Source organism: Pongo pygmaeus, chromosome 1 (assembly GCF_028885625.2).
Source record: "Pongo pygmaeus isolate AG05252 chromosome 1, NHGRI_mPonPyg2-v2.0_pri, whole genome shotgun sequence".
NCBI lineage: Eukaryota > Metazoa > Chordata > Mammalia > Primates > Hominidae > Pongo > Pongo pygmaeus.
In genome coordinates this window covers 197954140-197979330 of record NC_072373.2, presented here as the reverse complement: position 1 = coordinate 197979330, position 25191 = coordinate 197954140, and the positions used below count along the sequence as shown (strand labels likewise).

The 25191-nt window shown below is 44.6% G+C and overlaps 1 protein-coding gene across 2 annotated transcripts in view; it reads right to left on the bottom strand.

The window, feature by feature from the left end:
* The window catches only part of YARS1 (tyrosyl-tRNA synthetase 1), a 40288-nt gene that overhangs the window by 2233 nt on the left and 12864 nt on the right, over positions 1–25191 (bottom strand). For both annotated transcript variants that reach the window (XM_054464268.2, XM_063657638.1), the window contains 8 exons: positions 20191–20271; positions 13496–13588; positions 9277–9412; positions 8710–8795; positions 4666–4801; positions 3320–3417; positions 2245–2438; positions 1511–1652 (listed from right to left, as the gene is read on the bottom strand). In XM_054464268.2, coding sequence (XP_054320243.1) covers positions 1511–1652; positions 2245–2438; positions 3320–3417; positions 4666–4801; positions 8710–8795; positions 9277–9412; positions 13496–13588; positions 20191–20271 — 966 coding nt within the window. The remainder of the gene's footprint in view (positions 1–1510; positions 1653–2244; positions 2439–3319; positions 3418–4665; positions 4802–8709; positions 8796–9276; positions 9413–13495; positions 13589–20190; positions 20272–25191) is intronic.

Genomic DNA, 25191 nt, shown 5'->3' with positions numbered 1-25191 from the left:
TAATAACATTCTTTAATATCTCTAGGTGGCAGGACTAGGATATTGTGTTTTTTTTTGTTTTTCTCCTATATTTTAGATGTTTTCTACCATGAAAATTTATTTTATAGCCAGAAAAAAGAGATCCACAAAGTCAGCCTAGAAAACCAGGAAAGGAGGGAGTGGGCAAAGCAAATGGCCTCATGCAAGAGGATGGAGAGTAGAAATGACTCTCAGGATCCTCCGGAAGCACTCATCTATCTCACTGAAGAAACACGGTGTTAATTAGAAAGAGTCAACTCCTGCTGCTTTATTCGTTGAGGTAGCCCAAGCACCCGGAATACTGCCTGACACCTGTATTATGGACTCGGTATTTGTTAAATGAATGAGTGAATGAATTCAGGGATCACTGCCAGATTTTCATTGTCCAGAAGGCAAGGAGACAATGAGTGCTCTAAACTCAAGGTGGGCAGGAGGGACCCTGGGAAGGTTTTGATCCTGGCCTCATCATTCTTTCTTTCTTTTTTTTTTTTTGAGACAGAATCTTACTCTTTTTTTCTTTTCTTTTCTTTTTTTTTTTTTTTGAGACAGAGTCTTACTCTGTTGCCCAGCCTGTTGCCCAGGCTGGCACGATCTTGGCTCACTGCAAGCTCCGCCTCCCAGGTTCATGCCATTCTTGTCTCAACCTCCCGAGTAGCTGGGACTACAGGCGTCCGCCACCACGCCCAACTAATTTTTTTCTATTTTTAGTAGAGATGGGGTTTCACTGTGTTAGCCAGGATGCTCTCAATCTCCTGACCTCATGATCTGCCTGTCTCAGCCTCCCAAAGTGCTGGGATTACAGGTGTGAGCCACCATGCCCGGCCGATCCTGGCCTCATCATTTCTTTTCTTTTCTTTTTTTTTTTTGAGACGGAGTTTCACTCTTGTTGCCCAGGCTGGAATGCAATGGCGTGATGTTGGCTCATTGCAACCTCCGCCTCCTGGGTTCAAGCGATTCTCCTGCCTCAGCCTCTGGAGTAGCTGGGATTACAGGCGCCCACCACCACACCTGGCTAATTTTTTGTATTTTTAGTAGAGACAGGGTTTCACCATGTTGGCCAGGCTGGTCTTGAACTCCTGACCTCAGGTGATCTGCCTGCCTTGGTCTCCCAAAGTGCTGTGATTACAGGCATGAGCCACCGCGCCTGGCCCTGCCCTCATCATTTCTGGTGACCCTATGTGGTCTTGTCAGGTATCCTGCCAGGTAAAATGGGGATAATCTCCTATCACAGACTGAAGATCAAATGAAGAAATGTCTGAAGTCCCTGACACAGGGCCTCAAATGATCTGTTGGAGATGTAATGCAAGGTCCTAAGACCCCCATGCTCCTCAGGCACCTTGAATTCAGAAAGGTCTGGAAAGAAGGAGGAAGAGACGGGCTCAAATGCAGGAAGTCCCAACAGAGAGGGGCAGCTATGGCTTCAGTAACAGGACAGTCTGGGGACACAGTCCAGGCAGCCCAGCCAAGAAAGGGAACAATTATAGCTTTTTACCTGCAACTTCTCGAAGACTTTCTTCTTGGGCTTGAGCTCCTCATCTGGTTGGCCCTTTTCATAGCCCTTCACAAACACGCGCTCACCAGGAGCAGAGCCTGCCGGAGGGTCCAGAGGTTCAACCTGGCGGTTTATCCCTTCTCTGGGAAGACACACAGGACAAAGGAAGAGTGAGGCTATGGATGGGTTCCAGTGACTGTGGAGGCCAAAGCAATCCGGGCATTTACACAGGGGCCCTGATGGAATTTAGGGCATCCTCAGTACCAGAGCCCCAGGAAGTCCTCTTATCTTGCTACATCCCTGCATGTCACCAGGGTTAGATTAACCCAGGCTATACCAAAATTGTGTGTCAAGAGAGATACCAAAATTGTGTGTCAAGAGAGATACCAAAATCTGTGTTTCTAGGGGAGGAAGTATAAAATAACATAGCGAGGACTTTATAGACATCAAAACTGGGATTTGAATCCCTGCCCCACTCCTTACTAGTAGTAAGACTTGGGCATGTACTGGTTTGAGCCCTCCATTTCTATTTTAACAAAATTAACTGTAGGTAAAATGCTTCATTCACAGTACTTGTACAATAAGTCCTTCATGCATCAACTTTCGGCATCAGCGAGGAAGAGGCACGTGTTCTCAGAGCTTCCACCTGGTGTGTGGAAGGTCATCATATGGGTTGATTCCCCACTCTTCCTGGCCTCCCCAGGTCTTGTGCCCCACCCCAAGTCCTCACTCACATAGAAGCACACAGAAGCATGCCTTGGGACTCGACTCCTCTCATCTTTTGGGGTTTCAGGTTGCACAGCACCACTACCAGCCTGTCCTGCAGTTCCTCCTTGGGCACGAACTGTACCAGGCCGCTCACCACAGTCCGTGGTTCAGCTTCCCCCACGTCAATCTTCTCCACATACAGGCTGTCTGCGTCTGGGTGCTGCCAGGGAGAGACGTCAGGAGGAAGAGGATCATCGTCCATTAGAGAAGCAGCCTGGTGAACTCTTGGATTCCAGAAAGGAGCATCCACTCCTTACAGAGGCCCCCGGAAAGACCCCTTAGAGCTAATTTTCTTTCCAGGTCCCAGACAGCAGACAGGAGAATGGGCTCTGATGGTATATTCTGCTCTCAAGTGAGGCCAGATTTGAGTAAAATGGACCTAGATGCTTGTGCTAAGAGGTGGAAGGATCTCTAATAGAGATTAAACAACCCAGACTGTCTAGATGGCTACCATTATGGTGCATGTGCTGCACCAGACAGGTCCTAGGTGGGCTGGGAGATGGGAGGGGGACAATTGCTGGCCTTGCCATCTGATGCAGGAGCACCAGCATTGATCTCAGGGTGGTTTTGGTGGTTGGGGTACACAGTGAGAAGCAAATCAATGTCGAAGGGAAAAAAAGCCCAGAACAATGGTCCCAGGCCACTGGGTGCATAACCTTCTGTCTCTGGGAAAAAGGAAGTCTTCTTCCCTCCACCACTTTCTGAAGGGGGCAAAATGGTCTTCCAAGATAAGGCCTGTAGCTAGTCCAGACAAGCTGACAGGGATCAGGTGAGTCTATCAGACCAGATTTAACAGATAAACAAGTTCCCTCTGACTAACATCCGTCCCCCATGCTGAGTTCCTGGCTGTGTTTGGTTGTGTAATGTCCACAGGCAACAATCGCAACAGAAAGCCTGATGCCTGGAATTAGACACCTGCACTCTGACTTGCAATATGACCTCAGGATGTTACTTCCCATCTCCAGGCCACGTTTCCTCCGCATGGAAACAGACAAACCTGACCCCAATCTGCCTCTCTGAGATGTGGTGGAAAATGAGTACCTTCTCCACAGTGATGATTTTCCCCACACGGATATCCAGCCGGGATGGGATGACCTCCTCTGGTTCTGAATTCTTGGCAGGGCCTTTGGCCATTGGCTCTGGGAATGAGAAGAACCCCATGAGGTAGAATTCTTCCCTCTGGCAGGTCAGCTGCTGATCCCACCACGTGAAGACACTGAGATTAGGTAAGATTTAGTGTAGAATCCCGAGTCTAAACACTGAGTTACTGGGTTGGCAACCTTTCAGACATGACATACCTGATTTTCATCTGTTCTCTCCCTCAATTATTAGACTAGCGGGGAGGGAGCAGTAGTAGCTTTGCCTCCTTTAGGTATTTCCATTCATGCATTCCACATAGAATTTACTGAGTCTTGGCCAGCTGTGGTGGCTCACACCTGTAATTCTAGCACTTTGGGAGGCTGAGGCGGGAGGACTGCTTAAGCCCAGGACTTCAAGACCAGCCTGGGCAACAGAGCCAGACTCTGTCTCTTTTAGAAAAAAAAAAAAAAAAATTTTACTGAGTTACTGAGTTTTTTTCTGGCAGGGTCGCACAAAGCTATCAATGCCAATATCTCAGCATTATGCATAAGTGGATGGCCATCTAAGAGCCAGGCCCATGCACATAGAAGGAAACTGGGAGAATCTAAAGATAAGCTTCTCTAAGCTCTGCAGGCTCTGCCCAACAGCTGTATAAGAGACTATCGATACCCTATATATCGGTTGGGTATAATAGGTCTAATCTAATTTCTATCATTTTTCTTTTTTTGAGACATAGAGTCTCACTCTGTTGCCCAGGCTGGAGTGCAGTGGTGCGATCATGGCTCACTGCAGTCTCAACTTCCCCATGCTCAGGTGATCCTCTCACCTCAGCCTCCCAAGTAGCTGCGACTATAGGCATGTGCTACTATGCCTGGCTAAATTTTTTTTTTTTTTTTTTTTTTGGGGGTAGAGACTGGGTTTTGGTTTCTAACTTTCGGGCTCAAGTGATCCATCTGCCTCAGCCTTCCAAAGTGTTATGATTACAGGTGTGAGCCACTGTGTCTGGCCCCGGTCACTATCTTTAATGAAGAGGCAGATTTAACAAACAGACTAGAAGGACCAAAGTATACATCTTACACCAGCAGCTCTCAGCAATGCTGGTACAAAAGGATGTGATCACTTCCTGGTGTTAACCAAACCCAAATCAAAATGACTCAAGTTCCATTCTAGGAGCCAGTAGGATGTGACATTCCTGCACTTCAGACCCCATGGGTTGTTGTGCCCTCAATTTAAGACAGGCATTTTTCCAAGGCTCATTGACAAGCTCTCTCTCCTGATGATGTCGGCCCCTCTCCGGCTGGCCTTACTCTGCTTCGAGGGATCTGGGTAGGCAGCGCTGGCCAGTTTTTTCAGGGCAGGGGTATTAAACTTTTCCCGGATTGGATCCAGCAACTTGTTCAGTGCGACTTCAACAGAATTCTTCAGGTCTCCAGGATGTACAACCTGCAAAATCGAACAAGACCTAGTGAGATAAGGTCTAGAACAGGGCACAGGACACCTGAATCCAAAAAAGTAGGATCAAGGGAGTTTTTCCCAACAGTCTTATTTGATCCTTGTGATAATCTTGTGAGGCAGGTAGAAGAGAGAAGGGAAAATACATTCAGAAAGACTAATGTGTCCGAAATCCAAGTCTTCTGATTCTGAAATCTATACTAACTTGAGGGTGTTTAGGAGCTGAACGTATTTGTTAGTCTAATTCTTCTAGTCCCTCCATTTATGCTTAGAGTAAGGTCACAGACCAAGTGGTATTTACAAGCAGAGAAACATTCACATAGGTAATCCAAGGCCTAAAGATAACCAGAGGGAGAGAGCTGAGTAAGAAGAAAGAGGAAGGGCTTTGGAGTTCGACAGACCCAGATTAGATTCCCAGCTAGCTGTGTGTGACTCCAAACTAGGCACATAACCCCTCTAAGCTTTGGCTGCTGCTTTTTCTCTTTTCTTTTTGTAGAGACAGGGTCTTGCTATGTTACCCAGGCTGGTCTTGAACTCCTGGGTTCAGGCAATCTGCCTGCCTCTGCCTCCCAAAGTGCTGGGATTACAGGTGTGAGCCACCGCACCTGGCGTACATTAACATTTCTAACAGTCCCATTAAATTGGTTGGACCTGAATTCAGAGTCCAACGCGCCCAGCCAGTGTTGGCTTTGTTACTTATAAAGTGAAGCTAACAATAGCTATATCTCACAGGATGGAGATGAGGGTTAAATCACTGAATGTGGGTGAAAATAATGAGAACACTGCTGGTACATGGTAATAGTTCAGTAATTCCGTTTTATTCCTTGTGTCCTGTGACTGCCTTTTCTTTGAGACGGAGTCTTGCTTCGTCGCCCAGGCTGGGGTGCAGTGGCGCAATCTCAGCTCACTGCAACTTCCTCCTCCTGGGTTCAAGCAATTCTCCTGCCTCAGCTTCCTGAGTAGCTGGGACTACAGGTGCATGCAGCCACGCCCAGCTAATTTTTTGTATTTTAGTAGAGACGGGGTTTCACCATGTTGCCCAGACTGGTCTTGAACTCCTGACCTCGTGATCTGCCTGCCTCAGCCTCCTAAAGTGCTGGGATTACAGGTGTGAGCCACCACGCCCAGCTGACTGCCTTTTTTATATCTCAAATCTGGTCTGAAAGAATCTTCTAGATATTCTGAGGGGACATCCCTTAGGAATGAACACTTTTAATACAACAAAGCGAACATTTTTGTTTCTGATGCTACTTCTTCATTTCCTTGGGAATATTTAATTTTAATAAAGCTCTAGGGCTGCTGCTGTCCAATATGGCGGCTACTAGCCTTGTGTGGGTATTTAAATGCAAACTGAAATTCAGTTCTTCAGCTGCACCTGCCACATTGCAAGTGCTCAACAGCCACATGTGGCTTCTGTATCAGGCAGTACAGATAGGACATATCCACCAACACAGAAAGTACTGTTGGATAACATGGCTGCAGACCTTTTTTCTGAGGAATTTCATCTATTCCTAATTCCCACAAAAGACTTTTTTTTTGAGACATGGTCTCACTCTGTTACCCAGCTGGAGTACAGTGGCGCAATCATGGCTCACTGCAGCTTTGATCTCCTGGGCTCAAGCGATCCTCCCACCTCAGCCTTCCCAGTAGCTGCGACTACAGGCATGCCATCATGGCTGGCCAGTATTTTGATTTTTTTTTTTTTTTTTTTTAGAGACAGAGTCTCACTATGTTGCCTAGGCTAGCCTTCAACTCCTGAGCTCAAGCAATTCTCCTGCCCTGGCCTCCCAAAGTGCTGGGATTACAGGTGTGAGCCACCGCACCTGGCGTACATTAACATTTCTAACAGCCCCATTAAATTGGTTGGACCTGAATTCAGAGTCAATCACAACACCCCCCATTTCATTCCCTATATACGGTATTATCATGTCTTCCCTTTGTGACCTGGCCCTGCCTATCTCTCCCACAATCCCCCTCCTCACCTTTTAGACTCTAGTCAGACCAAACCACCTGCAATTCCTCATACATCATGCTGTTTCATCCTACCATGTCTTTGTACAATTTATTCCCTCACAGATTTCCTTGTGAACTCCTATTCCTCAAGCAAAATAGTGCTTGGATAGTGTCTCCTCCACAAGCTTTTCTAGAGAGTCAGTTAATCACTTCCTCCTATATTATTTCTGGTATATATATATTCTTTTCATTATATATATTCACATATATATTTCCACACATATATATTATATTCACATATATACACACATACACACAAAAACACATATGTTAAAAATACACATAGATATATATGTAAAATGCAGCCAATGAAATGTTTACAAATCTGCCTTTCCTACTGGACTGAGCATTAGGAGGACTGAACCCTCTGTGTAATACCAGTCCCTAGCATAGTGCCTAACACATGGGCACCTCGTAAGTCTTTTGTTAAGGTGTTTGTTGAAATGAATAGGAGCCTCTATTCTGTCCTTTTATAATTATCTCTTATTTTTGAACCCTGATTTTGCCTCTGTTCCTGAAATACTTCATCTTTGCTGAATTAGGTCCTTTATTCCAGTCTGCTAAGTCATTTGGAGAGTGATTAAAGCACCAGTATATTAGCTTTGTACCATTTGCCCATCGAATCTGGGAACCACCTGAATCCTCATCAAAGCCATTAACAAAATATGGAGCCCTGGAGAGCATAAACAGAGCCCTGGCCGGGCCCAGGGGCTCATGCCTGTAATCCCAGCACTTTGGGAGGCCGAGGTAGCTGGATCACCTGAGGTCAGGAGTTCAAGACCAGCCTGGCCAACATGGTGAAACCCCGTCTCTACTAAAAAATACGAAAATTAGCCGGGTGTGGTGGTGGGCACCTGTAATCCTGGCTACTCGGGAGTCTGAGGCAGGAGAATCGCTTGAACCTGGGAGGCGGAGGTTGCAGTGAGCCGAGATCGTGCCACTGCACTCCAGGCTAGGCGACAGAGTGAGACTCTGTCTCAAAAAAAAAAAAAAAAAAAATCCCACAAAAACACAGAGTCCTGTAGCATATAACTACAAACCTAGTGGGCCAAGATGGAGAGGCCTGGCAGAGTTGAGTGGGGATTATCTTTCTTTTTCTTTTCTTTTCCTTTCTTTTTTTCTTTTTGAGACACAGTTTCACTCTTGTTGCCCAGGCTGGAGTGCAATGGCGCGATCTTGGTTCACTGCAACCTCCGACTCCCAGGTTCAAGCGAATCCCCTGTCTCAGCCTCCTGAGTAGCTGGGATTACAGGTGCGTGACACCATGCCTGGCTACTTTTTTGTATTTTTAGTAGAGATGGGGTTTCTCCGTGTTGGTCAGGCTGGTCTCGAACTCCCGACCTCAGGTGATCTGCCCACCTCGGCCTCCCAAAGTGCTGGGATTACAGGTGTGAGCTGCTGCACCCAGACCATTCTTTTCTTTTTTTTTTTAGTATCTCATGTAATTTATTGAATACGGTACAGAAAGTGAAAAACAGAATGGTTGTATGGGTACTTGAAGTATGGTTTCTACTGAATGAGTACTGCTTTTGTACATCCTAAAGGGACCACTCATGTGTGTAAGATTACAGACATTTACTGATAAGAAATGTTTCCTGAGAAGAGGTGAGAGAGAGTCCCTGCCAGGTAAGGAAAGGGCCCCGAGGGATAGAAATCCATCTGCATTAACGAAATTCCTAAATCAGAAAAGCTAACTGACAAGAAACTTTAACCAAAACTGCAATTTTGAAGGAAAATGGACACTAGTGAGATTACCAAAAGTAGAGCAAAAATAGCAGGCAGCTCACTTTTACACAGAACAAGTTGTTCTAAACAAGTTCTAACAGTCAGCAAAAAATAACAAAATACAGATCTTCATGAAAGGATTCCTTTTCCTTTCATGTTACCTCAGCAGCAAAGTCCTTTTCCAGGTCCATGTAAGCTGTGTAGGTTTTGTTTCCACCCCATTTCTCATCTCGTAGGATCACAAACTCTATAAGGAAAAGGATCCATGTCAACAAACTCATTGACAGCAGCAGAATCGGTGTTCCTAGCCCACATGCATGACTATTTGTAGTTTTTGCCATATATTCTGAACTTTATTGTATGGTATTATTCTTAAATTGGATGAGTGGCACTATTGTATACCCAGCTAGCGTCTCAGCTGCTTCAGGGGAAGGCTTGTGGTTTATATCTATTTTGTTGTATTCCTCTAGTTCAACAAGTCTGCCCCCACCCTTACTTCTAACACCTCGGCCCACCCCAATATTCCCTCAGAAGCTAGCCTGGTAACGAATATATGGACAATTAAATTACATCCCAACATCATTCATACTTTAATATATAAGAAATCAGAGCAGAGAATCAGGGCAGCCAGTCCCTGGAGGGAGAGTCTTTGACAAATCACAAGTATGATCACAGCACGAATTTTTCTATCCTAGCCTGGCCTCTAGGAAGAAAACAGAGAGTGTTACCGGACTTAAGAGGAAAAAGGACATGCTTGATGAAGGACAGAACCCCATTGTTCTCCACATTTCCTGGCTCACAGAAGGCCTTCTTCAGTTTTTTCTTCACATCCTCCTTCCGATCAAGGAGATCAATCTTGGACTCCTAGAAGTCATGTAACGGAAGAGGACCTCTTGTGGTTGAAAATGAGAATATGCTCAACTAATAGGAGTTAAATTTTGTTTTTTCTTCTCTGTCGCCCAGGCTGGAGTGCAGTGGCACAATCATGGCTCACTGCAGCCTCAACCTCCTGGGCTCAAGAGATTCTCCCATCTCAGCCTCCTGGAAAGCTGGGACTACAGGATTGTGTCACCACACCCAGCTAATTCTATTTTTTGTAGAGACAGGGTTTCATCATGTGGCCCAGGCTGGTCTCAAACTTCTGGGCTCAAACAATTTTCCTGCCTTGGCCTCCCAAAGTGCTGGGATTAAAGGTGCGAGCCATTGTGCCTCGCTAAAAAAATTCTTTTTACAAAGATTTTACCATTAGGTACTTGCAGATATTTTCCTGTGGACGTGGTAAAAGAAAAAAAAAAAAAATATATATATATATATACATTTTTGAGACGGAGTCTCACTCTGTCACCCAGGCTGGAGCGCAGTGGCGCCATCTGAGCTCACTGGAAGCTCCGCCTCCCAGGTTCACGCCATTCTCCCACCTCAGCCTCCCGAATAGCTGGGATTACAGGTGCCCGTCACCACGTCCGGCTAATTTTTTTTTTGTATTTTTAGTAGAGACGGGGTTTCACTGTAGTAGCCAGGATGGTCTCGATCTCCTGACCTCGTGATCTGCCCGCCTTGGCCTCTCAAAGTACTGGGATTACAGGTGTGAGCCATCGCGCCCGGGCAATAAAAATATTTTAACATTAGGCTGGGCACAGTGGCTCACACGTGTAGTCTTATCACTTTTGGAGGCCGGAGAGTCGTTTGAGCCCAGGAGTTCAAGACCAGTGTGGGCAACATAGTAAGACCTCATCTCTACTGAAAATAAAATATTAGCTGGGTGTGGTAGTATGCGCCTGTGGTCCCAGCTACTCAGGAGGCTGAGGCGGGAGGATCACTTGAGCCCGAGGCTGAAAGTGCAGTGAGGCATGATCATGCCATTACACTCCAGCCTGGGCGACAGTGAAAACCCACTCACAATCCTGCCATCTAACAAATTAAACTATTTTATTTTTTGTGTTCTTCTCAGGCTTTGTTTATAGCATACAAAATTGTTATGAATTTGTAGTTGGAGAATAAATGTCTATCTCGTAAGTATTTCTGAGTGGCTACCTGGTCCTTACTTATAATTTTTTTTCTTTTCAGACGGTCTCGCTCTGTTGCTCAGGATGGAGTATAGTGGTGCAATTATAGTTCACTGTAACCTCGAACTCCTGCCATTAAGTGATCCTCTGACCTCAGCCTCATGAGGAGCTAAGACTACAGGTGTACACAACCATGCCTGGCTAATTTTTTTTTATTATTTATTTATTTATTTATTTTTTGAGACGGAGTCTTGCTTTTGTTGCCCAGGCTGGAGTACAATGGCATGATCTTGGCTCACCTCAACCTCTGCCTCCTGGGTTCAAGCGGTTCCTCCTGCCTCAGCCTCCCAAGTAGCTGGGATTACAGGCATGCACCACCACGCCCAGCTAATTTTGTATTTTTAGTAGAGACGGGGTTTCTCCATGTTGGTCAGGCTGGTGTCGAACTCCCGACCTTAGGTGATTCACCCGCCTTGGCCTCCCAAAGTGCTGGGATTACAGGCGTGAGCCACCGCACCTGGCATGCCTGGCTAATTTTTATTTTTGTTAAAATGGGGTCTCACTGTGTTGCCCAGGACAATCTCAAACTCCTGGCCTCTAGCAATCCTCCTGCCTCAGCTTCCCAAAGTGTTGGGATTGATAGGATCTTGCTTGCTCTGTCGCCCCAGCTGGAGTGTGGTGGCACAATCATGGCCCACTGTGACCTTTGCCTCCCAGGCTCAAGTAGTCCTCCTACCTCAGCCTCCCATGTAGCTGGAACTATTGGTGCATGCCACCATGCCTAGCTAATTTTTAAAATTTTTTGTAGAGACGGGATTTTATCATGTTGCCAAGGCTGGTCTTGAACTCCTGGACTCAACCTATCTGCCCGCCTTGGCTTCCCAAAGTGCTAGGATTACAGGTATGAACCACAATGTGTGGCCTACTTATAGTTTTTATGCTGTATTATATTCCCAATTATTAGTGGAAACATAATTTAACAAACTCCAAACTGTTAGATTCTATCCTAATTTTTACAAATTACATATAATGCTACATTGGACATCTTTGCAGAGTTTTTTCCCTTCTCTAGAATCATTTCCTCAAGCTGCCCAAAACTGCTAGGTTCAAAATTGTTTTTTGAAAGGTATCCTAATCAACATTGCTGTTGAAAATGTGTGAGGATACTTGTTCACAGCAATCAGCCACACTAAGTATTATATATTATCTACAGCCATTTTTCCTTTTTAGGTAATAGGCTTTGTTTCTTATTTGGAAAGAGTGAGTTCATGGTCATTTGAGTTCAGTGGTTACCAAATTCTAGCTCACGTGTAACAGTATATGAATCACCTTTTACTGGGTTCCACCCAAACCGAATGAATCAAAATCTCTTGGGATTGGGCCAGGCATTTTTTTTTTTTTTTTTTTTTTTTTTGAGATGGAGTCTCACTCTGTGGCCCAGGCTGGAGTGCAGTGATGCAGTCTTGACTCAGTGCAACTTCTGTCTCCCGGGTTCAAGCGATTCTCCTGCCTCAGCCTCCTGAGTAGCTGGGATTACAGGTGCATGCCACCACACCCAGCTGAATTTTATATATTTAGTAGAGAAGGGATTTCACCATGTTGGCCAGGCTGGTCTAGAACTCCTGACCTCAGGTGATCCACCTGCCTTGGCCTCCCAAAGTGCTGGGATTACAGGTGTGAGCCACTGTGCCCAGACTTTTTTTTTTTTGAGAGGGAGTCTCACTCTTGTTGCCCAGGCTGGAGTGCAATGGCATGATCTCGGCTCACCGTAAGCTCTGCCTCCTGGGTTCAAGCAATTCTCCTGCCTCAGCCTACCTAGTAGCTGGGATTACAGGCGCCTGCCACCACGCCTGGCTAATTTTTGTACTTTTAGTAGAGATGGGGTTTCACCGTGTTGGACAGGCTGGTCTCGAACTCCTGACCTCAGGTATCCATCTGCCATGGCCTCCCAAGGTGCTGGGATTACAGGTGTGAGCCACCATGCCGGCCTTTTTTTTTTTTTTTTTTAATTTATATTTTTAAAAACATTTTGGCTGGGCGCAGTGGCTCACGCCTATAATCCCAGCACCTTGGGAGGCTGAGGTGGGCGGATCATGAGGTCAAGAGATCAAGACCATCCTGGCTAACACAGTGAAACCCCGTCTCTACTAAAAAAATACAAAAAAAAATTAGCCAGGCATGGTGGCGGGCGCCTGTAGTCCCAGCTACTCCGGGAGGCTGAGGCAGGAGAATGGTGTGAACCCGAGAGGCGGAGCTTGCAGTGAGCCGAGATCGCACCACTGTACTCCAGCCTGGGTGACAGAGACTCCATTTCCAAAAAAAAAAAAAAAGGAAGGAAGGAAGGAAGGAAATACAGATTCCTAACTTCCTCCCAGAACTACTTTATCAGAATCTCTGTGGACAAGGTCTAATCAACACTTTTTTTTTTTTTTTTTAATTCCCTAGATGATTTTGAAGGTAAGCCATGTTTGGGAACCCAGAACTCAACTTTTCACATCTTTGGATTTCCACGCTCTAATGATCAGAACCAAAGTGAACTTGCCCTCAAGTACATGAGCTCAAGAGGGACTCTTAAATATTAAAAGATATCATAATATTAATATCAAGTATTACCCTAGGAATCAAAATGCTAATTAGTGAAATGCAACCGAAGTGCTCTCATTAATAAGGCTGAATTCTATCACAGTTCTATGAACAAAGACATTAGTTTTGCTTGTATTTTTTTATCAGCAGTAAAAACCATTAAGTTATGATTAGATCTCATCAGGACTGCTCTGGATCCTTTGATACTCAAGAACTACTGAACTAATTGAATGGTGTAAGGCCCCTTCTAACTCAAATATTGGAGAATTCTAGTTAGCTAGGTCACTGTTCTTTTCAGTCCTCAATCTCTCCATTGAGGCTGAAGACTGCTAAATTCAAGTCTCAGCTGGCAACTTACCTCTTCTGAAGAGCTCATTTTGCTGCCTGTTAATCCTGGAACCATAGGATTCATCAGATGGACCCGTTTTGAATAGCCAAGTGCAGGGAGGTACTGAGTGATTAGAGAAACACACAAAAGCAGATATTAGTCTAAGTTCCTCCTCAGTGCCCTGATCTCATCTAACTTGGCCAGCAACTGAGTAGTTGTTATATTGCTTCCAATCTTTTTATACTGAATATGTAGATTTGACAGTGACTGTAATTCAAGCGAAGTTTTTTTCCCTACTGCTTTTCTATCAGTACTACATTGTGAGGCTATTGGACTTATGTCACCATAAACAACAATAAAAGCTGGAAATACATAAAACAACAGGGCAAGCCGGGCGCGGTGGCTCACGCCTGTAATCCCAGCACTTTGGGAGGCTGAGGTGGGTGGATCACCTAAGGTTAGGAGTTCGAGATGAGCCTGGCCAACATAGTGAAACCCCATCTCTACTAAGAATACAAAAATTAGCTGAGCGTGGTGGCAGGCACCTGTAATCCCAGCTACTCGGGAGGCTGAGGCAGTAGGATTGCTTGAACGTGGGAGGCGGAGGTTGCAGTGAGCCAAGATCGTGCCATTGCACTCCAGCCTGGGCGACAAGAGCGAGACTCCATCTCAAAAAACAAAAACAAAAACAAAACAAACGAAAAACAAAAAAACCCAACAGGGCAGCAAATCTTGAGCGAAGGGAAGTAAGGTAACTACACACTTGCCTTGGGCTTTCTCACTGAGGGTATTTTTTTGCAAACCAGGTGCTGAGAAAAAGAGACCAAGCAGACAGCAAGAGACTAAGCAGAGGAAATAGCTATTGGAGTTCAGGGCTGGAGGAGGCTAGGGATTGGGATGGGTTCTTCAGCTTATGTCAAAACTCCCCACTGATTTCTTGACTGACTCATAGCTGTGTATGCACATAGTGAGATACCAGGAAGTCTGGCAGAGAACAGACTCTGGGAGGCTGGAGACCTGGGCAGAGATTTTGGAGGCTGCACAGTACTGGGGAGACAGAGATGGAAGTTTAGGTCCAATCAAAGTAGAGAGGGCTTTGTGAACACCGTGATATTTCGGTTTGAGTCTCTAGAAAGGCCATGCTCTAGGAACAAGGACCACACCACAGGAGTAAAGGCCAAGCTGAAGTAGATGTGTTCTAACAAAGCCTAAAACCAACCCCTGACAGAACCCAGGTGATAAGTCAGTAATTTAGCAATCTACAGAAAACATATCATCCTATAAACACAATCCAGAGGGTCTACAATGCATCTATAATCCCTTTGATACACACATACAAAAAAATACTAGAAATGGGAAGCAGAGAAAAGTGGCTGACAGTCAGAGAAAATAGTCAATAGAAGCAGATTCAGAAACAATCCAGATATTGCAATAAACAGATCTTGATGCCAAAATAACTGTGATTGGCAGGTTAAAGAAAATAAGCCGGGCATGTTGGCTCATGCCTGTAATCCCAGCACTTTGGGAGGCCGAGACGAGCGGATCACGAGGTCAGGAGATCGAGACCATCCTGGCTAACACGGTGAAACCCCGTCTCTACTAAAAATACAAAAAGTTAGCTGGGCGTGGTGGCGGGCGCCTGTAGTCTCAGCTACTTGGGAGGCTGAGGCAGGAGAATGGCATGAACCCAGGAGGCGGAGCTTGCAGTGAGCCAAGATCACGCCACTGCACTCTAGCCTGGGTGACAAAAGCAAGACTCCATCTCAAAAATAAAAATAAATAAATAAATAAATAAATAAAATAAAATAAGGGTACATAGGCAGAATAGGCAGGAAAAACAAACCAAAAAGGAAATAAGAAAAGACAGACAAAATGGATGAAAGAGAATTGTAAAAGACAATTGGAATCTATAAAATAAAGAATCAAATGGAAGTTCTAAAATGTCACAATACGATACTGGATTTAACAGAAGACAGGATTGATAAACTTGAAGAAAGTTCAATAGAACATATCCAAACTAAAGCACAGAGGGAACAAAGAAAGGAAAACAGAACAGAATATGAGACATGAGTTTTATAAAGTCCCTAGAGGAGAAAAAGAATAAGAAAGAAGCAGTATTTGAGGAAATCATGGTAGACAATTTCCCAAATTTGATGAAAACAAATCCACTGATTCAAGAAGCTCAGCAAAATCTAAGCAGGATAAATACAAAGAAAACTATAGCTGAAAACATCATAGCTGGTCAGGCACAGCAGTTCACACCTGTAATCCTAGCAATTTGGGAGGCCAAGGCAGGCAAATCATTTGAGCTCAGGAGTTTGAGACTAGCCTGGCCAACATGGTGAAATTCCATCTCCAAAAAAAAATTCAAAAATTAGCCAGGCCTGGTGGCACACACCCATAGTCCCAGCTACTCGGGAGGCTGAGGTGGGAGGATCACCTGAGCCCAGGAAGTCGAGGCTACAGTGAGCCAAGATCAATCACTCCAGCCTGGGCAATGCCAGCAAGACCCTGTCTCAAAGAAAACAACAACAAAAACATCATAGTCAAATTGCTGAAAATCAGAAACAAGAAAAAATCTTAAAAGCAGTCAAAGACATATTATCTGTAAAGGAGAAACAATAAACTTAGAGGTGACTTTTCCGTCGAAACTATGGAAGCCAGAAGGCAATGCAATGATCCTTTAAAAGTGCCAAAGGAAAAATAATTGCAAACTTCAAATTTCATACCCAGTGAAAGAAATTGAAAGATGTTTTCAGATAAAAGAAAGCTGAAAGAACTCATTACTGAAAGAAATGCACTACAAACACAAAATGCTAAGTTGGGGCTCTAGGTTGAAGGAAAATGAACTCACACAGAAGCAAAGAACTGCAGGCAAGAATCAAGAGTATCAGAAAGAGGAAGTAGGGGTAGATATAGATGAAAAGTGACTTAAAAAACAATTATAGGCTGGGCGCAGTGGCTCACGCCTGTAATCCCAGCACTTTAGGAGGCCAAGGTGGGCGGACAGCTTGAGGTCAGGAGTTCAAGACCAGCCTGGCCAACATGGTGAAACCCCGTTTCTACTAAAAATACAAAAATTAGCCGGGCATGGTGGCGGGCACCTGTGATCCCAGCCACTCAGTAGGCTGAGGCACGAGAATCCCTTGAACCAGGGAGACGGATGTTGCAGTGAGCCGAGATCATGCCACTGCCCTTCAGCCTGGGCGATAGAGGGAGACTCAGTCTCAGAAAAATTAAAAAAAAAAATTGTAATAAAGTCTTTAAGATTTTATTTTATTTTTGAGACAAGGTCTCTCTCTGTTGCCCAGCCTGGAGTGCAATGGTGCGATCTCAGCTTACTGCAACCTCTGCCTCCCAGGCTCAAACAATTCTCCTGTGTCAGCCTCTTGAATAGCTGGGATTATAGGCGCACACCACCGTGTCCAGCTAATTTTTGTATTTTTACTAGAAACGGGGTTTCATCATGTTGGCCAAGCTGGTCTCAAACTTCTGACCTCAGGTGATCTGCCCGTCTTGGCCTTCCAAAGTGCTGGGATTACAGGAGTGACCCATTGCGCCCGGCCAAGGGATTGAAAATTTATGTCAAAAACGAGTTTTGAGGCCGGGCGTGGTGGCTCATGCCTGTAATCCCAGCACTTTGGGAGGCCGAGGCGGGTGGGTCACGAGGTCAGGAGATCGAGATCATCCTGACCAACACGGTGAAACCCCATCTCTACTAAAAATACAAAAATTAGCTGGACATGGTTGTGGGCACCTGTAATCCCAGCTACTCGGGAGGCTGAGGCAGGAGAATGGCTTGAACCCGGGAGGCGGAGGTTGCAGTGAACCAAGATCACGCCACTGCACTCCAGCCTGGTGACAGAGCAAGACTCTGTCTCAAAAAAAAAAAAAAAAAAAAAAAAAGATGAGTTTTGCCAGGCGCGGTGGCTCACGCCTGTAATCTCAGCACTTTGGGAGGCCAAGGTCAGAGGATCACGAGGTCAGGAGATCGAGACCACCTTGGCTAACACGGTGAAACCCCGTCTCTACTAAAAATACAAAAAATTAGCCGGGTGTGGTGGCGGGCACCTGTAGTCCCAGCTACTTGGGAGGCTGAGGCAGGAGAATGGCGTGAACCTGGGAGGTGGAGGTTGCAGTGAGCCGAGATGGCGCTATTGCACTCCAGCCTGGGCGACAGAGCAAGATTCCGTCTCAAAAAACAAAAACAAACAAACAAAAAAAATGAGTTTTACTCCAACTGTTGTTGGAGCAAAAATGTAGTAAAACTGTTTCTTGCATTGTTGGGCAGTGGTAAAAATATCTAACTTAAACTGTAATAAATTGCAAGGATACATGTTGTAATCTCTAGGGCAGGGATGGGCAAACTGTTTTAGAAAGGGTCAGTTAATAAAGATTTTAGGGGCTGGACGCGGTGGCTCACGTCTGTAATCCTAGCACTATAGGAGGCCAAGGCGGGCAGATCATGAGGTCAAGAGATCAAGACCATTCCTGGCCAACATGGTGAAACCCTGTCTCTACTAAAAATACAAAAATTAGCTGGGTGTGGTGGCACGCGCCTGTAGTCCCAGCTACTTGGGAGGTTGAGGCAGGAGAATCGCTTGAACCCAGGAGGCAGAGGTTGCAGTGAGTCAAGATTGCGCCACTGCACTCCAGCATGGGTGACAAACCGAGACTCCCTCTCAAAAAAAAAAAAAAAAAGATTTTAGGCTTTATGGGCCACATATGCTCTTTACTGCTTATTCTTCATCTTTTTTCACAATCCTTAAACAATGTAAAAACCATTCTTAGCTCATGAATCATACAAAAACAAGGTATGGCCCAAATCCCTGCTCTAATAATAAAAGAAGGTCCAACTAAAAAGTTAATCAAGCAGATAAAATGAAATAATAGGCCGGGCGCAGTGGCTCATACTTGTAATCCCAGTACTTTGACAGGCTGAGGCGGGTGGATCATGAGGTCAGGAGTTCGAGATTAGCCTGGCCAACATAGTGAAACTCCGTCTCTACTAAAAATACAAAAAAATTAGCCGGGTGTGGTGGCAGGCACCTGTAATCCCAGCTACTTGGGAGGCTGAGGCAGAGAGTCGCTTGAACCTGGGAAACAGAGGTTGCAGTGAGCCAAGATCGCACCACTGCACTCCAGCCCAGGCAACAGTGTGAGACTCTCTCTTTAAAAACAAAAACAAAAACAAAAAATAATAAGAAATAATCAAAAAATGTATTTATTTTATTCTTTTTTTTTTCAGAGACAAGGTCTTGCTTTGTTACCCAGTTTGGAGTGTGATGGTGTGATCATGGCTCACTGCAGCCATGATCATACCTCCTGGGCTCAAGCAATTATTCTGCCTCAGCCTCCTGAATAGCTGGGACTACAGAGGCATGCCTGGCTAATTTTTTATTTTATTGTGGAGACAGAGTCTTGCTATGTGACCCAGGCTGGTCTCAAACTCCTGGGCTCAAATGATCCTCCTGCCTCAGCCTCCCAACGTGCTGGGATTAAAGGCATGAGCCATAGCGCCTGGCCCTCAAAAAATTTATACTGTGGCTGGGTGCAGTGGCTCACACCTGTAATCCCAGTGCTTTGGAAGGCTGAGATGGGTGGATCACCTGAGGTCAGGAGATCAAAACCAGCCTGGCCAACATGGTGAAACCCCATCTCTACTTAAAAATATAAAAATTACCTAGGCATGGTGGCAGGAGCCTGTAATCCTAGCTACTCGGGAGGCTGAGGCAGGAGAATCGCTTGAACCCGGGAAGTGGAGGTTGCAGTGAGCCGAGAGTGAGCCATTGCACTCCAGCCTGGGTGACAAGAGTGAAACTCTGTCTCAAAAAAAAAAAAAAAAATATATATATATATATATATATACACACACACACACACACACACACATACATATACACATATATACTATATACTATATATATAGTAGTATATATATAGCATATATAGCATATATACTACATATATATAACCATATATATGTAGTATATATATATAGTAAGCATTTCTGCATTCATTAAATATAACAAAAAACTAAGCCAGGCACAGTGGATCTCGCCTATATCCCAGCACTTTGGGAGGCCAAGGCAGGAAGACTGCTTGAGCCCAGGGGTTTGAGACCTGCCTGGGCAACACAGGGAGGCCTCATCTCTACAAGTAATTTTAAAACTACCTGGGTGTTGTGGCATGCACCTGTGGTCCCAGCTACTTGGGAAGCTGAGGTGGGAGAACTGCTTGAGCCAAGGCTGTCGAGGCTGTGATGAGCCGTGACCGCACCAGTGCACTCTGGCCTGGGCGACAGAGTGAGAACTTGTCTCAAAAAAAAAGACAAGAAAAAGAAAAAGGAAAAGATGCTGGGAAATGCGAACCAAATGCTCTGTGAAAGGATAGTAGTTCCAACTGGTAATGCCTCTCCTTGAAAACTGGGCTATTAGGAAAGGAGTAAATCCAACAGGTGTGGGAGCAGCTTCCTGGTTGTCACCAGGCACATGGGCTTTGGAGTTTGAAAGATCTAATTATTATTAGTAAATAATTCCTGCTCAGTTACTAACTGTGTGATATTGGACAACTTCTTATCTTCTATCCTCAGTGTTCTCATCTGCAAAACAAGGAGAATATTTACCATACACTATGACTAGTGGGACTGACACATCATAGTTCAATAAACATAGTTGCATACCTCTGAGGTGCAAGTGAAAAAAGACAGGAAAGTGGACACTCACCTTCTCTGCAAAGGTAAAAATCTTTCTCTGATCAACGCCTCCAAATTGGGCATCTACTTTTAAATACTCTTCATCCAAAGCCTGTGGAAAGAAACACATGAACATAAACATCTACTTTATTTTTTTGAGACAGGTCTCGCTCTGTCGCCCAGGCTGGAGTGCTGTGGCATTATCTCGGCTCACTGCCACCTCTGCCTCTCGGGTTCAAGTGAGTCTCCTGCCTCAGCCTTCCGAGTAGTTGGGGTTACAGACATGCACCACCATGCCCGGCTAATTTTTTGTATTTTTAGTAGAGACGGCGTTTTGCCATGTTGCCCAGGTTGGCCTTAAACTCCTGAGCTCAGGTGATCCACCTACCTTGGCCTCCCAAAGCGCTGGGATTACAGGCGAGAGCCACTATGCCCGGCCTAAACATCTACTTTATTTCTTCTATATGGGTCTAAGAAATCAGAAACTTTAGGAAATTACTAGATTTTTCAGAAGGTAAAGCCAAGAAGAAAATAAACAGCAGTCAGCTTCCCTCTTGGCCTCAAAAGCTGCAAAGACAGTTGCTGAGTGTTTGCAGTGAACATTACTCCATGTGGATGTCATGGGATAAAAAAATAAGAGTAGTCTCATCCCTCAGAATATGCAGAATCCTGCAGGGAAGGAGAGAAGAAGAAAACAAACCATAGTGATGTCAAAGGTATCCTACTGAATAAGGTGGCCTGTGACAAATGACATATAAGTAGCATAAAGAAGTCCTGTGAGAATTCGGGAAAAAGGTAAGACTGAACTAGAAAACAGTGACTGTCTGGGTGCAATGGCTCACGCCTGTAATCCCAGCACTTTGGGAGGCTGAGGTGGAAAGATCACTTGAGCCCAGGTGTCTCTCCAAAAATAAAAAACAAACAAACAAAAAGAAATTAGCCAAGTGTGATGGCGCGCATCTATAGTCCCAGCTACTCAGGAGGCTGAGGTAGGAGGACCACCTAAGCCCAGAGAGGTTGTGGCTGCAGTGAGCCATGATTGTGCCACTGCACCCCAGCCTGGGAGAGAGGGTGAGGCCCTGTCTCAAAAAATAAAATTAAATTAAAATAAATAAATAAAACGGTGACTGTCACTCATGACATGCCAGGCCTGCTGCCAGCTCCGTGGATGGTGAGATAAATCAGACCCAGATTCTCCCTTCAAGAAGCCCAATTATCCAGCTGGGGAGAGACATGTAAACAGATCATTTCAACTCAGTGTGCTAAGGGTTAACCCAGATGTTCATATAAGGAACAGTGTTGACATAAAAGAAGAAATTATCTCTATTTAGTAAGATGGGTGTGGAGAAGGCTTCCTAGAATCAGATTGTGGGCTAAGCTTGGTTTTGAAGAACATATAGATGTTTTTCACCATGCAGAGGAAATAGAATGTGAGAAGGCACAGACGTGTGAAGTGTTTAGGGAAATTCTAAGTGATTCAGTCTGCAAAAGTACAAACTTCAAGGGAGGTGGGAAGTAGTGACTGATGAGGTTAGAAAAGTAGGTAAGGACCATGAAATGTCATGCTAGGGTACCTAGTGTTATCTTGGCCAACGAAAGGTTTTAAGGAGAGGAGAAATATGACCAGCAGTGTAGGAAGATCGCAACAGTAACAGGGCAGGGCAGAGACTGGAGACCCATGGGTTGGAGACAAAGTGAATGGCTCGAAGGCTATTGTGAAAGTCTAAGTGAGAAATACTGATGAACAAAAGACAATGAGGACGCAGAGCAAGAATGAATTTAAGACATTTTAAAAAAATAGAATTGATAAAATTTAGTGCATCATTGGCTGATGGGAAGAGGAAGAGAAGGCTGAACAAGCAGGAACAGTCTAGAACAGCATTATCCAACAGAATCTTCTGTGGTGAGGAATATGTTGTATGTCTGTGCTGTCCAATATAGTAGCTAACCAAGAACTTGATATATAGCCAATACGACTAGAGAACAAAAATTTCCATTTTATTTAATTTTAATAGCCACATATGACTAGGACTAGAGGCTACCACATTAGACAGTACAGACCTAGTTTTTTCTTTCTTTCTTTCTTTTTTTTTTTTTAGAGATGGAGTCTCACACACACAGAATAAAACAGAGATGGAGTCTTGCTATGTTGCCTAGGCTGGTCTTGAACTCCTGGCCTCAAGCGATCCTCCTGCCTTGGACTTGGGATTATAGGCATAAACCATGGCACCCAGCCAACAGTGCAGAACTAGCATGTCTCCGGGTTTTCTTTTTTTAAGATAGGGTCTCACTTTGTCACCCAGGCTGGAGGGCAGTGGCGTGATCTCAGCTCACTGCAACCTCCACCTCCTGGGTTCAAGCGTTTCTCCCACTTCAGCCTCACAAATAGCTGGGACTACAGGGGCATGCCACCACACCTGGCTAATTTTTGTATTATTTGGTAGAGATGGGGTTTCACCATATTGGTCAGGCTGGTCTTGAACTTCCAACCTCAAGTGATCTGCCTGTCTTGGCCTCCCAAAGTGTTGGGATTACAGGTGCCAGCCACTGCACCCAGCTCCAGGTTTAACCTTGGAAAATATCTCTTTGAGGTGACAAGGGAAAATTTTATTTTCTCATACCAAACATTATAGAGGGCTAGACGTGTTGGCTCACGCAATTTCAGCACTTTGGGAGACTAAGGCAGGAGGATCACTTGAGGCCAGGAGTTCAAGACCAGCCTAGACAACATAGTGAGACCCTGTCTCTACAAAAAATTTAATTAAAAAAAAATTATACAGATATACAAAGAAAAAGTGAAGTCTATCCATATTTTCATCCTGCCTTCACAAGGTAACCAGTATCAACAGCTTGGTTTGTACTTTTCTTTTTCTTTTTTTTTTGGAGATGGAGTCTTGCACTGTCTGTCACCCAGGCTGGAGTGCAGTGGCGCGAGCTCCGCCTCCTAGGTTCATGCCATTCTCCTGCCTCAGCCTCCTGAGTTGCTGGGACTACAGGTGCCCGTCACCACACCTGGCTAATTTTTTGTATTTTTAGTAGAGACGGGGTTTCACCATGTTAGCCAGGATGGTCTCGATCTCCTGACCTCGTGATCCGCCCGCCTCGGCCTCCCAAAGTGCTGGGATTACAGGTGTGAGCCACTGCGCCCGCCTGGTTTGTATTTTTCTATCCTTCTCCTTGCTCATACAAATATACGTGCACACAAAGGAAACAGAAGGATGTTTCTGTTAAACAAAACATGTATTTGTTTTGTTTAACAGAAAACAGGATCATGCTCAAATTTATTTTCACATATCGCTCTGAAGTTTATTTCCTTTATTAAGATAATGACAAAAAGGATTATGATTAACATAAAGATGTATGAGATGAACAATGTCTTAAAGGACAGACAGAGAAAGAATTGTAATGGAAGAAGTAAAAGAGCTTCCCAGGAAGTGGGGAAGGAAGAGGAGAGACACACAGGAAGGCCTGCCTACAGGTTGGAGAAGGAATAGCAAAAGTATATATTTAACTGGTGCCAGGAGAGAGGTTTGTGTACAGTATAGGCATACCTCAGAGATACTGTGGGTTCAGTTCCAGACAACCACAATAAAGTGAGTCACTTGGATTTTTTTGTTTCTCAGTGCATATAAAAGTTGTGGTTACACTATACCGTAGTCTATTTAAAGTGTGTAATAGCGTTACGTCTACAAAAACAACGTACATACTTTAATTTGGTTAAGGTATGTCTAAAAATGCTAACGATCATCTGAGCCTTCAGCAAGTCATAATCTTCTTGCTGGTGGAGGGTCTTGCCTCCATGTCTGATGGCTGCTGACTGATCAGGGTGGTGGTTGCTGAAGGCTGCAGTGGCTGTGGCAATTCCCTAAAATAAGACAACAATGAAGTTTGCCACATCAATTGACTCTCCCTTTCACGAAAGATTTATCTGGTGCAGGTGATGTTGTTTGATAGCATTCTGTCCACAGTAGAACTTCTTTCAATATTGGAGTCCATCCTCTCAAACCCTGCTGCTGCTTTATCAACTAAGTTAATGTGATATTCAAAATCTTTTGTTGCCATTTCAACAACGTTCACAGAATCCTCACCAGTAGTTTCCATTTCAAGAAACCACTTTCTTTGCTCATCCATAAGAAGCAATTCCTCATCTGTTCAAAATTTATCATGAGATTGCAGCAATTCAGTCACATCTTCAGGCTCCACTCCTAATTGTAGTTCTCTTGTTATTTCTACCCCATGTACAGTGACTTCCCTCACTGAAGTCTTGAATCCCTCAAAGTCACCCATGACAGTTACCATCCACTTCTTCCAAACTTCTGTTAAAATGGATATTTTTACTTCCTCCCACGAATCACGAATATTCTTAATAACACCTAGAATGCTGGATCCTTTTCAGAGGTTTTCAGTTTACTTTGCCCAGATCTATCAGAGGAATCACTATCTATGGCAGCTATAGCCTTTTGAAATATATTTCTTAAATAGTAGGACTTGAAAGTTGAAATCACTCCTTGATCCATGGGCTATAGAATGGATGTTGTGTTAGCAGGCATGAAAATAACATTCAACTCCTGAACATCTCAAGCTCTACAGAAGCTCTCCATCAGAGCTCTTAGGTGACTAGGTGCACTGTCAATGAGTAGTAATGTTTCAAAAAGAATCTTTCTTTTTGAGGAATAGGTCTCAAAAGTGGGCTTAAAATGCTCAGTAAATCATACTGTTAGCAGATGTGCTACTATCCAGGCTTTGTTTTTCCATTTATAGAGCTCAGGCAGAGTAGACTTAGCATAATTCTTTTTTGAGATGGAGTCTCACTCTGTTACCCAGGCTGGAGTGCAGTGGTGTGATCTCGGCTCACTGCAATCTCTGCCTCCTAGGTTTAAGTGATTCTCCTGCCTCAGCCTCCCGAGTAGCTGGGGTTACAGATGCGCGCCACAACACCTGGCTATTTTTTTTTTTTTTTTTTTGAGATGGAGTCTTGCATTGTTGCCCGGGCTGGAGTGCAATGGCACGATCTCGGCTTACTGCAATCTCC